The following is a 14,943-nucleotide window of genomic DNA, read 5'->3' as shown; positions in this document are numbered from 1 at the left end:
TTTTTTTTATTTTAATTATTTTTTTTTCCTTTGTGTGAAGTTTTTAATTATTTGGAAGACTTTTTACACCTAAAAATTTAACTTAGTGATGCAATATATAATATTTGATATTCTACTATTAATTAATTTTTACAACCACTTCTAAGACTTCATAATCTATCAACTTGTGTATTATATCATACTCAACAAATAAACAAGAAGTTAACATATTCCTATTTAAAATAATTTTCAAAACAAATATTATACTTAAACTAAATTCTCTTCCAATATCTACGATCTAGTGAACATCGTAAAAAAACAAAAATTCAAAGGATTATCAAACATAATCAAATTGTTATATATGTAAAAAAAATAAACGAGAAACAAGAAATGAAAAACTAGAAACAAAATTTGATTATTATTTGATTTAAAGGAAAAAAAAAAGGAATCATAATTGTTTGGCATAGTGTAGCCCTAAGACTTGGGGCAGTGTTGTATGTTAGTATGAAACCTTTGAAAGATAGGTAGAGAGAGACAATGGAAATAATAATTAGGTTAATGAAGCCATAAGTTGTCTGGAATCCTATTTTCAAGTGGACAACACTTCAACCCATTTGTTTGTGTTTGACATTAAAAGACACCAAAACAAAAAGAAAAAAAAAAAAAAGATCGTAGTGTCCGATATAACTTTTTGGTTTAAAAAAGTCTGTAAATAAAAGAAAATAGAAAATGTAAAGTAATAGAAAACTAATATAAAAAGATTTAACGTGGTTCAGTAACAATTGGTTAGCTACATCCATAAGTTTATTTAGAAGAGAATAATTCAGAATTACAGAACATCGATACCTCTAAAGCTAAAGAGTTAATATAACACATTCCTTTAAACTCTATTGTCAAAACCATAGATAATATAAATGTGTCAGATAACATATTCAAAACATTCTATATTGTCATAGTATCAAATTGTTTTTATTCATGTGTCAGATCAACCCAAATTCCCCATTCCTTTCATGGAGGGAAATGGGAGAAGTTTTCAAGTTCCAAAGTGGGATTTTAAGTGTTGGAAAAGGCAATACCCAATTGAAGGAGTTTCCAATGTTTTTCAGTGTGGCTCACATGAAATTGTGAATGAATCTCTGTTTGGCAATTGGCATGCCATGTCCTATATAATTATATATAATATAAAAGCTAGGGTCCATTCTAAGCAAAAGCATGGGAGAAAATGCTTATATATATATAAATATATATATATTACAATATATGTATATGTATATGCTAAACTCCACCATTTGTTTCATCAATGCTATTCTTTCTTTTTTCACTTCATGTTGAAGTTTTCATAATTGCCTTCTCACCATTTTCCCACTCATTCATTCACATGGACCAAGACTTGAGTGGAGAGATACATTATCACAACTATTCTACACTCTAAGTCTATACTACATTACATGCAAGCTACTCTAAAAGTTGTATTACTTAACATGTTTACAATATTACATAGCAAAGATTTTGACGCTTTAAAAACCAGTTTAGAAAATATTCATGTCTATTGTTATTACTTCATCAAGTAACATAGTTTTTTGTCGTAAATATTTTCTACAATAATATGCTATTTTGTCAACTTTGTGCTAGATAAGCCCTAGTGGCTTTGTTTTTTGATTTTCCTAAGGAGCCTTATATCAATATTGACATAGTTCTAAGATTCCACACCAACACATCCATATGATTTAACCTTTAAATTATTTTCACATATATCGTTTGTTTCATTACTATAGAGAAGCTTCTAAACATTTTTTCACCAAGCCTTTCTAAATTGATGGTTTTTAGTTAGAATTAGAAAAAATTAAAAAAAAAAAATTGAAGATGATTTTTGAGTTAGGGTTTAGATTACATTATTTGACATATAGCTTGATTATTCATGTTTGAATTAAGGTTATTAATTAGTATATGTACTAAACGGTTGAATATTTAACGCAATCTTAATCTTTCTTAATCTAAGAACTCATACATATATTTCGAAACTATTTGATTATCAGAACAAATTTCTTCACCTAACATTATAATTTAAATGACATGAACTTATACCAATCGATCCTAAAATTCAAGATTTTAGACTATGGAAGGAAAAAAAACTATGATCCTTTTCAACTTGTTTTTTTTTTCCCTTAATTTTTAAATCAGTCATGTGTCATTAATTAACATAGGTGATCCATTCCATGCATTAATAAAATCAAGTGGTGATTCCATTTGGGATTATTTTATTTGTTTATGATATATATATATATATATATATATTGTTATTATTATTTACTAATGGAGGGTTTGTGTTTTGGGCTGAAGTATATGTTGTTTCTAGTGTAGAATGAATACTAATCTCCAAACATGAATAACCTTCGATATTCCAGACACTCTATCTACACAATCACCAACACCAACTTCGGTAACATACTTTGAACATCATTCTAGTGGCCAACTCTAAACACCATCTCTAAATCTGGTGACCAAATTCAAAAACAACCACTGTCGACCACATGCCTTTATTCATTGACCACCTTAAGTAGAAAACTCCAACAACGACTACCGTACCTCTAGCTTCAACGTCCAACTTCATGCAACAGCAAATCCTTTGTAACTAACTGATCTAACGACAAATTTTATCCATCAATCTCCAATGACTAACTCTAAAGACCTCATATACTTTACAGATAGAAACAATAACAAAAAAAAAAAAAAACTAGTCGTGTTACATAATAGTAGTTTAATACCCTCGTGACTTTAGTTTTGGTTTTAGTCGAAAGCCTTCAAACCACAAACCATATCCCATAATTTGACACAACATGCCATAAAATCGCATAGTACATCTACGAGAAGCCCAACCCAATTGTCAGTTTTTGTGAGCCCAAACTTTTGACCCAAATTGGCATTTTCCTTCTATTTCAATACATTTTCAATAATCCCTATATACAAATTTATTTAAATTAAAATTTAGGGTTTCTATTTGTTTAGTCCTGACCTTTTTAAACTTTTTCTTTTTTTCATATAACTACAACTCTATCAAATGTCACGCCCAAAAAACATGGAAAAATCAATTGCAATGTACAAATTAAATATGGATCTTATTATTTAAGAAAAAGTCATGATTAAAAAATACAAATCTAATTACTCATTACACAACAAGGGTAAAAATAGATAATTCCAAAACTTGCTTACACAATCTTAAATGGCATTGATTCAAACTTAAAAAAAAATTACAAATTCAAAAGAGAAAAAAAAAAAAAAGAAAAAAGAAACAATATATATATAGATTGGGGGATGTCATTTGGGTAAAAATTCCCATCAATCCACCAATTAATTGTGAAATTTGTGCTCACTAAGAGTTATTGTTGTTGTTTACCTTTTTTGTTGATCTCTTGTTGGCTGCTTTAAGCTTGGAATAAAGTTCTTTGGTTCTAAACGCCAACCAAATGTCCAAAACAAACCCAATTACACAAGCCAATGCCATCACCAGAAACACAATTCTATAGCAATGCCCTCCGATGCACGTGTTCCCGCCGCCCTCGGTTGGAGTCGCCTCCATGTCGTAAAGGAATCCTGCAAGAAGGCCTGAGAATAGGAAGGAGCCAATCGGGAGGTTGAGGATGAGAATGTTGTAGATGAGACCGTAGTATTTGAGACCAAAGAGCTCAGAGGCGGTGGGGACAGTGATGGAGAGACGAACGCCGTAGCAGATCCCAACGATGACTGAACCGATGTAGAGAGACCCCGGCATTGCCATCGCCATCAAAACGTATCCAACGGTCATTAGAATTTGAGATGCTGCGTTCCATAGAGGCCTTGGTGTGCCTGCCTTCCTGAAATAATAGTCATGAAGATATTACATTTCAATTTCAATCCACTTTAGTTTGATAGTATCTTTTTCTTCTTTTTTCAAAAAGACATAAACTTTTTACTACATCAGTTTCAACCATTAAAAATTTGTTAAAAAAAAAATCTAATTTTCTTTTTAAAATATGTAATAAACTTATATTTTAAAATCAATAGTCTAAAATTTTAACATGTTTATTTTAATTTCTAAAAGTAAAGAAAAAGTAGAAGAAAAAAAAAGGAAAGGCTTTGTTACTATTTTCCTCTTTAATCTCTCTTTCATTTAGTACTTATCTTAACCAATTTAGGTATCTCTAGCAAATGTCATTTCAATCTTTTCAAAAGAATATATCAAAGGGTTCAAAAGAATTAACTTTCTAAAGTTGGACCAAAATGGATATTTTCTATAAAACATATTTTGAAAACTCAAATTGCCCATTTAAAACAACATTTACAATTCAAATGAACAAAATAGAATAAGTTTCAAAAGAAAAAAAAAAAAAAGAAGTTAATAACTTTTGATACCTATATTTATATTTATATTTAGTTTCTAAATTTTAAGATAAATTTTAGTTCTAAGTTTGTAATTTAATTTCAAGTTTTACTAGGTTTGAAAATTTCAAGTTTTACACTCAAATTTTGTGAAAAAAAAGGTACTATTTCATTTTTGATAGTGGTCTAATTTGAAAGTAGGATTAATTAATAGGCATTGATATCAAATAATAAACTTATATCTAGAAAATATGAGAAAAAAATCAAATGAAAACAAAAGTAAAATTGTAAAATTTTAAAGTATAATATTTTGAAATAGAAATATAAATTAGACAAAAAAAAAATATAAAATTGAAAGTCAAGAAGATCCTAATTTTTGGAAGAGAGAGAGATAAAGAGAAAGAGGGGAACTTACTTGAGAAAATGCTCGGAGAGTGTACCGGAAAGAATCCGGCCAAAAAATCCCCAAATACTTGTAAGAGAAACGAACATGGATACATCCGCGTAACCCAGAGCCAATCCGATCTGACCCATATTGTTCATCACCGCCAATCCCGTTCCAACTCCACACAAAAACGACACGAACAGCACCCAGAAATCAATCGTTCTCACCGCTTCAAATATCGTATGTTCTTCTCCAATCACCGGCGCTCTCTGTTCTATCATAGCAATTTCCCCTGTTTCCTCCTTCACCGCCCCTGTCACCGCTTCTTCTTTCACTAGCGGCTCCTCCAGATCCAACCGGCTCCGAATCGAGTTCCAGCTCTTGAAAAATGAGTATATCGGGATAATCAAAGGGGATCCAAGGAGAATCAGAAGCCCCATTGAGTATAATTGGGAAATGAGTCTGCCGGAGTTTTTGATGAAATCGAAACATAAGAGATAAACGGCAACGACGACAGCAAGAACGTTGAAGACGGAAAAGTAATTGGATTCTTGTTGGGTATCGGCGGCGGTAATGGTGGTTTGAGTTGGGATTTCACGGAGGAAAAACATGGCGAAGAGACAGACGGCGAAAGGGACCAAGGAGAGCATGAGGAGGAAAGAAGATGGGTCGGAGGAAAACAAAGCAAAACAGAGATCGGTGAAAATGGCAGTGCTGAGACCGACGTAGCCTTTGAGAATGCCGGAAACTGGGCCGCGATTCTTCCGGAAGTTTCTGATGCAAGTTACTAGCACCGCCGTGTTCATCCATGTCGTGCTGTTTCCACCCATACACAAGAAGATGCACATCTGAACAGCACAAACGCCATTTTCTTTAGTTGAAATGAAGGTTTTTAGAAAGAAGAACTAATTCAACTGCTTTTTAAAAGATTTTAGAAGTTTAGTGCATAATGAATCATTAGCTAAGGTTGAAGAAGAAAGATGTATCGTTGCTCATAATCTTGAACAAGAAAGATTCAAATATTGACCCAATAAAAAAATAAAAAAGAAAAAAAAAAGAAAGAAAGTTACCTGCCAATAAGGAAGAGGAGAGATCCTGCGACTAACAACAAGCCATTGAGCGCCATACCCAACAAGACCTTCAACAGATCCAATAAGCAAAATGACCCAAGTCGGAAACCTATCACTAGCCATTCCGGCGAGAAGTCCAAACGCTTTCCCAACGTCTTTGGCGACGGAGAGATTATTGAGTTGAAGTTGGGTTAGATTCATCAGAGATTTCAAGGCGTCGGAGTAATTCGAGAAAGTGTAGTTGTTGCCAGAAATCGCCTGAACCCATACGGCGGACACAAATCCTAGCCATTTTAGCACCGTCATGGACGGCGGCAAGTTTAAAGAACCCATTAAATTTTTGAAAAACAAAAAGCAGAGAGAGAGAGAGAGAGAGAGAGAGAGAGGTGTTTTTCTTTTTCTTTTTGAATTGAGGAGGAGATGAATGGTTTTGAATGGCGGAAAGAAGAGATGTTATCAAGTATTTAAATACCAAAAACTGGGATTTTTTAAAAAACTTTTTTGACTTTTCATAAAATTTTATGTTTCTTTTCTTTGATTTTTTTTTTTTTTACATCTCAAATCTAACACATTTATATATATGGTCCCGATTGAATAAAAATAATCTTACATATTGGAATTAGATCATCAACCAACAAAATGCACCATTTTCAATAAACATGTTTTAAAAAAAAAATAATCAAAGGGATCGGTTATTACTTTTGTAAATTTATAATTTCATCATACCTTTCTCTTCAAATACTAATTATAAATTAAACATACAAAAAAAAAAAATTCTTAATTAATTTCAGTATTATAATAATCCATAGCAAAATAAGCAGTTGTAATCAAGGCATGACAAATGATACAAAAATCTATTCACTATATATATATATATAAAATTCTAATATCATTTTGATTCTTAATATTATAAAGTTTCTTTCCTATTTCGATACCGCTGGTTTGTTATTGATTTTTTTCCAATACTATCTATTAGTATTTTCATTATATTTCGAACTAGTTGAAATTAAATGAATTATTAAATTTAGATATTTAAAAGCTAAAACCTAAACTTGAACAAACACCAAATAATAATACATATACCAAAATGCTATTTGTTACTCGTATTTAAATTAACGAACAAATTAAAGTGTTAACTATATTGATTGATATTTAGTTGTCTATTAATGTTTGTAAATCAACTGTTTTTTTTTTTTTTTAACTTCTAGATCTTGAAGTATATATAGAGACGTTAACGATCTCATAAACATATAAAAATATGGATTAAGAAAAACAAGAGTATAATATATATATATATATATATATAAAAGGAAAGTTGGTGATGTATAATAAAAGGCTAAAAGTGGGTTGACCAAGACGTTACTCTCAAGTTTTGGAATAGTAATGAATTGGTTAAGCAAAGTTTGGTTAGGAAGAAAGAGAAGAAGGGAAAAGGAAAGGCTTGCAAGTTGCATATACAAAGCTCTTTGTTAAATTGCGGCAACAAAACGCGGCCTCTGTACACGGTTTCCTATCTATGCTTTTACAATTTTCAATTTTCTTTTTTTCTTTTTCTTTTTTTTTTTTTATTTTAGTGTTTGTTTTGTTAACGTATGATTGGATGACTCTGTTGTCAAATAAGATAAGATAATCACTTTTTGAAAATATTTTACATTAGACGGTAAATTGACATTTTACCAATAAACTCAAGAAGTTATTTTGGTCGTCACTGTTTAGATGTATTGACATTCTATTTCATTTTCTCTAACTCAAACGTTAGATGTAATTTCATTGGTAAACAATTTTTTCAGTGCATTACGTTTCGGATATTTTGTGATTTTCTCTTCTTCTCAATTTTTTATTTATTCTACTCAATCTTCTTCTGAAAAAAAGTAAGGGGATGCGAAAGATTTGAGTGTTTGAAAAAAAATAATGTTAATATTTTAGGGTTTATGTCGATTTTGTTTTAATGTTGTAGTAAGACTTCTTAGTTACTTATTAATTTAATTAATATAATGAATAATCTAGAGTCTAATATAGAAGTCACTTCATCCTTTGATAAAAAAGGTGACAAAATCCTGATGGATGTAGAGACTAAAATATAGAGAAAAAATAAAACAAAATACAAAGTTTAGAATAACGGAGAATAGAATTTAAATATTTTCATTATACAGTGGAAATGGAAGAAGGGGTAGGAGAGGTCAATAGCTTGTAATTGAATGTTGTGGGCAGCCTTATCTTGTTAACCCCAATGCCTACGCGCCGCCCACACTTATCCAACAAACCTTTCCTTCCTAATATAACCATCAAACTTTCAATGTCTCAATCTAATTATACAAATAGCAATTTAATTGATTCATTTTTCAATATGTAAACTTAAATGATGGAATTCATGAATGTGAATAAACTGCTCAATTTTTCTCCAAAATATTATGAAACATGAAGAGAGAAAAAAAAAAAAAAAAGGTTGATTATTACAAATAAAGTAACCAACCAACTCAATTTGGAAAACTATTTCAATCTATTTCTACCTCTTTATATGTACCATAAAGTTCATAGCTCATAGATGTCTATTTTCGGTTATAAATTTCACAACATACATTTATTTTAAGTTTTTAAAAATCATCCATCCAAACTTCACTCATTTAGATTGGTTTGTATGTCTATTTTGGTCAATCTACAATCATTTTTTCTTTTAGAATTTGGCATGTTCGCACGTTTAAATATGTTCGTATTGATCATTTAATTGTAAAATAGAGTCGTTTTAGTCTGTGGGCTTTATTGGAAATATTTTGATTATTTTATATTAAAGGTAGAGTTTTGTTGTACAATTAAAAAAGGAAAGAGAAAAAAAAAACAATTCCTTTCTAGAAAAATTAGGACCAAAATAAAACGTATCGAATATTTTGTAAATATTTTAGTTTATTTTTTTATATTTTAAAATGTCCATTTTTTAATTTTAATTTTATTTTTTAGTATATTTTAAAGCAGAGATTTGAACCTCAAACTCTTATTAATAGTTTAATTCAATTTTCTTAGGAGAGTTTAATTAGAATTTTTAGTCTCGATTTCACAATCTTCTCATGCTCATTAGACATGTCGATGTCGGTGCGTGTTGTAGGTGTGTGTGTGTGTTTTTTTTTTCTATTGAGAAAAAGAGTGTACTTTTAGTAAACAATTTAATTCATTTGTTTCTTAAGTTGAATTAAAATTTAGTCCACCAAAATTAATATATTTCTTGAAATTTTAAATATTTATTATTATTAATATTGTTTACTTTTAAAATTGGAGCATGGAACATTTTCTTTTGTCTTCCAAGAATTTGATGCAACTTTTCTTCCACCTAAATGCCAAATTATGACATTGTACTTTACTCTTTCCACATAAAACAAAAACATCAAAATTATTTGTGTATTTAGTTACCATTGCAATCACATCTAGAAAGGAAAAAATCAATGGTCGAGGGTATATATTGAATGTGGTATTCGAATCTTCGTCGTTGTTGGTTGAGACCATGTATTGTTGACTCTACGATTAATTTAAATAATACAACTTCTTCCGCGAAAATATATTAATGTTTGTGTTAATCTTTCTTTTCATTGTTATTTTCTCTTTAATTTGGCTTTTAAATTTTTTTAAATTAAATTGTGTATAAACTTTGAATTCAAATTTATGATGAAGCTATCGTGAGTCATAATAAAAATACATTTGATTTAAGTTTACCTAGTAAAGAATTAAAAAAGTTGTTGAAAACTATACTTTGAAATAAAAATACTCTATATGTTTAGCAATTTTTCTTATAAGTGTATTCATTTATTATATACATAAATATTTTTATTAATGTTAAATTATTCTAAATGACGATGATTATATACTATGAATTAATAATTTTAAGAAAATGGTTATTAGAAGTTGACGAAGATGACACTCTTAAGTGAGTAGAGTTGGTCGGAAGTGGCTATCCAAACTAGTCGATTGAGGAAATATGAGATAGATGACTTTTGGTAGTTTTAATTAAGAATTATATTTAGATTAAACACTAAACACTTGAAAAAACTCAATTTCATGTGTTTATCAATTTTCAAATTTATAAACTCTCTTTTTATTTAAGAGTACTTATTCTAAGTTTATATATTTATCAAAATCAATTTCCTTCCTAAGGCAATATGCATATATAGTTTTCAATCATTTTCTAGGTATAGTTAAAAGATTTATGTGTATTTTCATACCAAAGTAGAAATAATAATTCTTAATTCACAAGCAAACTATTTATTAAAGAATAATAATGAAGAGGAAACTTCCAAGAAAGAGGTTAAATTTTAGATCTTTTCACTTGTCTTCAAAGTTGAATTCCACAAAAGTGCTTCCTATGGGTTGGTTTGGAATAAATAAATGTAAAAAAGGAAAGAAAAAAAAAACAAATAAATATCCAAATTTATTTTTTAATGTAGGACCTGACTAAGGTTGATATTAATCAAATTGTAAACTTTTGGAGACTATCTAGAAAAAGAAATTAAAAAGGACAAAAGAAAAAAAACATGGATCATTTCTACACATTAGAAAAAAGTATAATAAAATAAACCCGAAAGCACGTGGAGCTTATTTTTTTTTACAATGAATGTGTAAAAGTATTTTTTATTAACAAGAGTTTAGCTTAATTTACGTTTGTAATAAAAATTAAAAGATAATAAAAACATTCGTATCAATTTATATTCTAAATTTTGGTGTATGATTAAATCTCTTATAAATTTTTGTAATTGTATTAATTTACCCCTTCGTTAAGTTCTATAAAAAATATTTGTGTGGAATTTATAATTGTATCAATTAAATCTTTTAAAAATGAATTGATTTAGACTTTTGAACAAAAATTCACGTGAAAATCATCCGTGCATTTACTTTAATTGTCCATCTTGTAAAATTGACATTTGAATAAGTCTATACATACTATTTGAGAATTAGTGTTGTTGAAAGTTGTCAGAACACACAGACAGGTCCAAACCCAAAAGAGTACTAAAAAATAGAAATACACATCCCGAAAGAGAATTGTTCATAGCTCATGATTTTCGTTAATTAACCAAGAAATAAATGAGTCAAGGACGAACCGGTATCTGAAACGTCTCAACCAGCCCTCACATTTAGTGAATTATTATTCTAAAATATTATTCAAATTGACTTTAATTAGAATGATAACTTAGAATTTAATAGCCTGCCTTGAAAATAAATAACTGCAATTAACTAAATAATAAGAATAGAGTTGAATTGCAAGTGTTCCAAGACTTACTTTATGAAATTAAAATCATTTGTGGTTAATTATTGTCTCATTTGGAACTTGTTCCTTTAAATAATTATTTGAAATTCAATAGATTAATTATTGCAAGTTGAATCATATCATAAGGTCTAATGATAGATTTCCATTTATATTAATAAATATTATGAATTTTTTTTTATCATTTTTCTTAAATTATTTTTATATTAATTCAAAGCAATTTGACCCACTATTCTCTAAAGGTTGAAATAGTCTTTCCACATTCCCTAAACTTTTATCAAAATGACTCCCACTAATATTATTCAAAGATCAGATTAAGAATACAATACTTTTTTCTGTCTAAACCTATTTTAATTTCTATCTAACTAATATTATTAAATGAGTTATGAGAGAAAATATATATTCTTATTTTGCCCTTTTTAATTACAACTATTGCATCGAGGTAGTTACATGTGAAATGGTATATTCATTATTTGATGTAGACAAAAAATATTACGATGTAATGGTTGATATATGTTTGAATAGATAGATATATACGTCAAGCTATGTTGTAACTATTCGAATATAGATGATTACTCGATATATAGTGTTAAATTTTTTCATGTACAAGTGGAATGTAGACTATAGGTGTGGAAAATCAATCTAACAGTGATCGAACATATATTTATTGAACGACGATACGTTCTTTAATCTCCATTAATATGAAAAATCACAATTTAACAATGAAAATACTATGAAGGGAACAATTACATTCTATAAATTTCATTTCTTTTTATAGATTTACTATATATATATATATGTTAAAAGTGTCATATCTGTGTTTATTTACTATGATGGATGACTATAAAACATTCAGAACCTAATAATAATTTTAAAAATTACTGGCGGGTGTTTTTTAAGCATATATATGATGGATTTAATTAGTCGATAAAGTTAACCATCAATAATCAAAAGAGTCATTGTTGGGTTAGTTGTCTAACGAGATATATCGTAGGGGTTAATTAGGCGCCAAGATTGATCAATGGAGGTGGTTGTTGGCACTGTTCGTTATCGAAGTTGGTGGTCTGATGGTTGTCAAAGATAGCTTTATATCGGAGATGGTCCTTTGAGTTAATCCATATGAGTTACATTGATTGCACAAAGTTTATCATTAGAGGTAGTGAAATGATTTAAATCGTCAACAGTTGCTTCCTAAAAGCAGTGGGGTAGCCAAGAACAACCATGACTGAAGTGAGATTTCAGTAAAAATATTTTAATAATTCTACGCATCATACAAATTAGGAAGAGCTTAACTATTTTACATGAAATTTATAACGTGGATGGCTCCACATCATTTGACCCAAAACAAAATTTATTTTTATATCTACAACTTTAATAGTTGATCTCATTTTAGTCAAATTTTAGGGAAAAAGAAAAAAGAAAATAAAAAAATAATGAAGTTGATGGGTAATTATAAGATTGGTTTATTAAAATTTCAAATTTAGAAGATATTTATTAGAATTAAAATAATGGAGTGTGGGGATCCCAAAATCTTTCAAGGGACCAATAATTCTTTTTAATTTTTCTTTTAAATTTTAATTATTTTAATTAATTATTCATTTATTATTATTATTATTTTAATGTATGATACCTTTTCACGATTAATAGACGATGTAAATTGAAAAGCAAAAGCGTTTTCCATATTGCGGCCTTCCAAAGTAATATATATATATATATATATTTTAAGTTCCATCCATAGATTTCTTTTTATTTTTTATTTTACTTGATAATAACCTTTTAACTGTTCTTTGTCTTCTCGTCTATTAGTGTTCGTTTGGTAATGTTTTTGTTTTCTGTTTCTTGTTTTTAATTTTTTAAGAAACGGATGTATCTGATAACGTTTTATGTTTTTCGTTCTTAAAATAATTAGAAATGTTTCTAAAAAGGTAAAAAAAAAAAATATTTTCACCTGTTTCGTTTTTCTTCTTTTCAAATTTCCTCTCTCTCTTTGTGGCTTGTCCATGTTCTCTCTTCCGTCTTCTCTCTTTCGAAAAAGTTTCGTGGCTTCTCCGACAAGGTGTTCGCTGGCATTTCTTTTCGTTCTCCGGCTAGGGCTCCGTCTCTTCGTTTGCCTTCTTCAATCTCTTTACCCATCTAATCTTTAAGCACTTGACGACAAATCCATCTCCGATGATCCTTAGGCTATCCAACTCAATCACAAAGAGCCGGACTGTGGTGGCTCTTCCTACTTCGTCAGATTCAATTCTCCGCTACAACAGATCTACAAGTGCAAGTGACCCACGAACAACTCTTGTGTATTTAGTGCTACAAAGCTTACTTTCTTTTTTTTTTTTTATAGATACAGAGAGAGAAAATAAATAAATAAATAGATAAAGAACTTGATGCCCGTTTGATGTGTCTATGGGTGGTGTTATTTTTCTCTCTTTCTCTCTTTCTCTCTTCACACTTTCTCTTTAACCATATCTCTTGTGAACTTGTTGCTAATTTCATCATCAGATGCTGCTTTAATTTTCATTAGGTTTGTGTGTTTTTACATCTTTGTTTCTATGGATCCATTTCTGGATGTGTTTTTTTTTTCATTAGTTTTCTTGTTTTTGTTGGTTAATCTCTTCCCTTTTGGATTATTTCATGATTTATCTCTAGAATCTTTTGTCTTGGTTTTGTTTTGGTCTTTGTTGGTTGAGTTTTATTTTCTATTCCTGTTCTTTTGGTTTTGGATTTCTTTCGTTTGTTCTTCACTATTTACTTTCGCTGTTCGCTCTACCAAGATTTGGGGGTTCTTTAAGAAAATAAAGTAAATTTCTTTTACTATGGTTTTGTTTTGGGTGTTCTTTTTTAGTTTTTGTACTGATTAGTTTGTTCCATCTGTTGTTTACTTAATGGATCTTTGATGGTGTTTGTCTTTTGATTTTGAAGTTTCTTCAAATTTTATGCCTTTTTTTACTTTGGTCATCTGACTCGTTTGATTAATTCTCTTCCTAATCATTCCTCTTGTCAGGCTTTATTTTCTGGGTTTAATCCAAGTGAAATGATCTTCAAAACTCAGTAAATTTTGTTCTTGTTTTTTGTTAACCTTTCTGCTGAAATAAATGAGAAATAAATTAGGATCATGTGGGTGTATTCATCTATTATATGATTCAGAATTGTAAGAAAAATGTGTATGTTGTAAAATATATATCGATAGCATGTTGCACAATTTACAATTATATGTTTAATGTAGGACATTATTGAGAAAACAAGAAATAAGAAATAGGAAACAATAAATAGTTATCAAAACACGTTTTCTGTTTCTGTTATTTTTTTCAAGAAACAAGGAAAAGAAACCGTTATACAAAACATTTATGTTTCTTATTCCCTGTTCAACAAGAAACAAGAAACGAAAAACAGGGAACGAAAACGTTACCAAACGGGTCCTAGCTTCTGACCTTTTTTTTGGTTATTTTTCTCTCAATTTTTTTTTTTTTAATTTTGGAAAATCTTGTATGATATACGACCAAAATTTGGATTGAAATATAAAAAACGCAAAGTTAATTCGTACAATAATATTCAAATATTGTCTATCAACTCTATCCCAATTTCAGCTCCAATAACTCATCTTTTTCCAAACGATATTCCAAAAGAAAGGTTAGGGTTTCATGGCATAGAAATGAGTAAAATCTTTGTGTACTTACTCTATCAAACCAACATTATTCTAAATTGAACCCCAAAAAAAGACAAAGAAAAAAAAAAGTCATCAATTCAATTTAAAAATGAGTGTAGGGTTGCAATACTATACATTATTATTATATGATACAAAAGAAAGGGTAGAAGAGAGATGAGAAGGTGTGTGATCAGTTTGTAAAATGTATGGCTCAAAAGGGTTGCGTATGGAGGAGGAAGTAAGAGTGTAGGAAAAAGGAAAAGCACTC

At 29.2% G+C, this 14,943-nt stretch overlaps 2 protein-coding genes across 2 annotated transcripts in view; one reads left to right on the top strand and one right to left on the bottom strand.

The window, feature by feature from the left end:
- LOC127144043 (uncharacterized) overlaps nt 1-14,943 on the top strand; it is a 73,612-nt gene that overhangs the window by 45,434 nt on the left and 13,235 nt on the right. The window lies entirely within an intron of this gene.
- LOC103497317 (protein NUCLEAR FUSION DEFECTIVE 4) lies at nt 3,077-6,228 on the bottom strand. Its single transcript, XM_008459452.3, has 3 exons — nt 5,791-6,228; nt 4,751-5,568; nt 3,077-3,830 (listed from the first exon to the last, which is right to left on the bottom strand). Exons 1-3 carry the CDS (start codon nt 6,121-6,123, stop codon nt 3,350-3,352), a joined length of 1,632 nt encoding a protein of 543 aa, XP_008457674.2. The 5' UTR covers nt 6,124-6,228; the 3' UTR covers nt 3,077-3,349.

Source organism: Cucumis melo, chromosome 11 (assembly GCF_025177605.1).
Source record: "Cucumis melo cultivar AY chromosome 11, USDA_Cmelo_AY_1.0, whole genome shotgun sequence".
Classification (NCBI taxonomy): domain Eukaryota; kingdom Viridiplantae; phylum Streptophyta; class Magnoliopsida; order Cucurbitales; family Cucurbitaceae; genus Cucumis; species Cucumis melo.
This window is presented reverse-complemented; position numbering and strand designations above follow the sequence as displayed.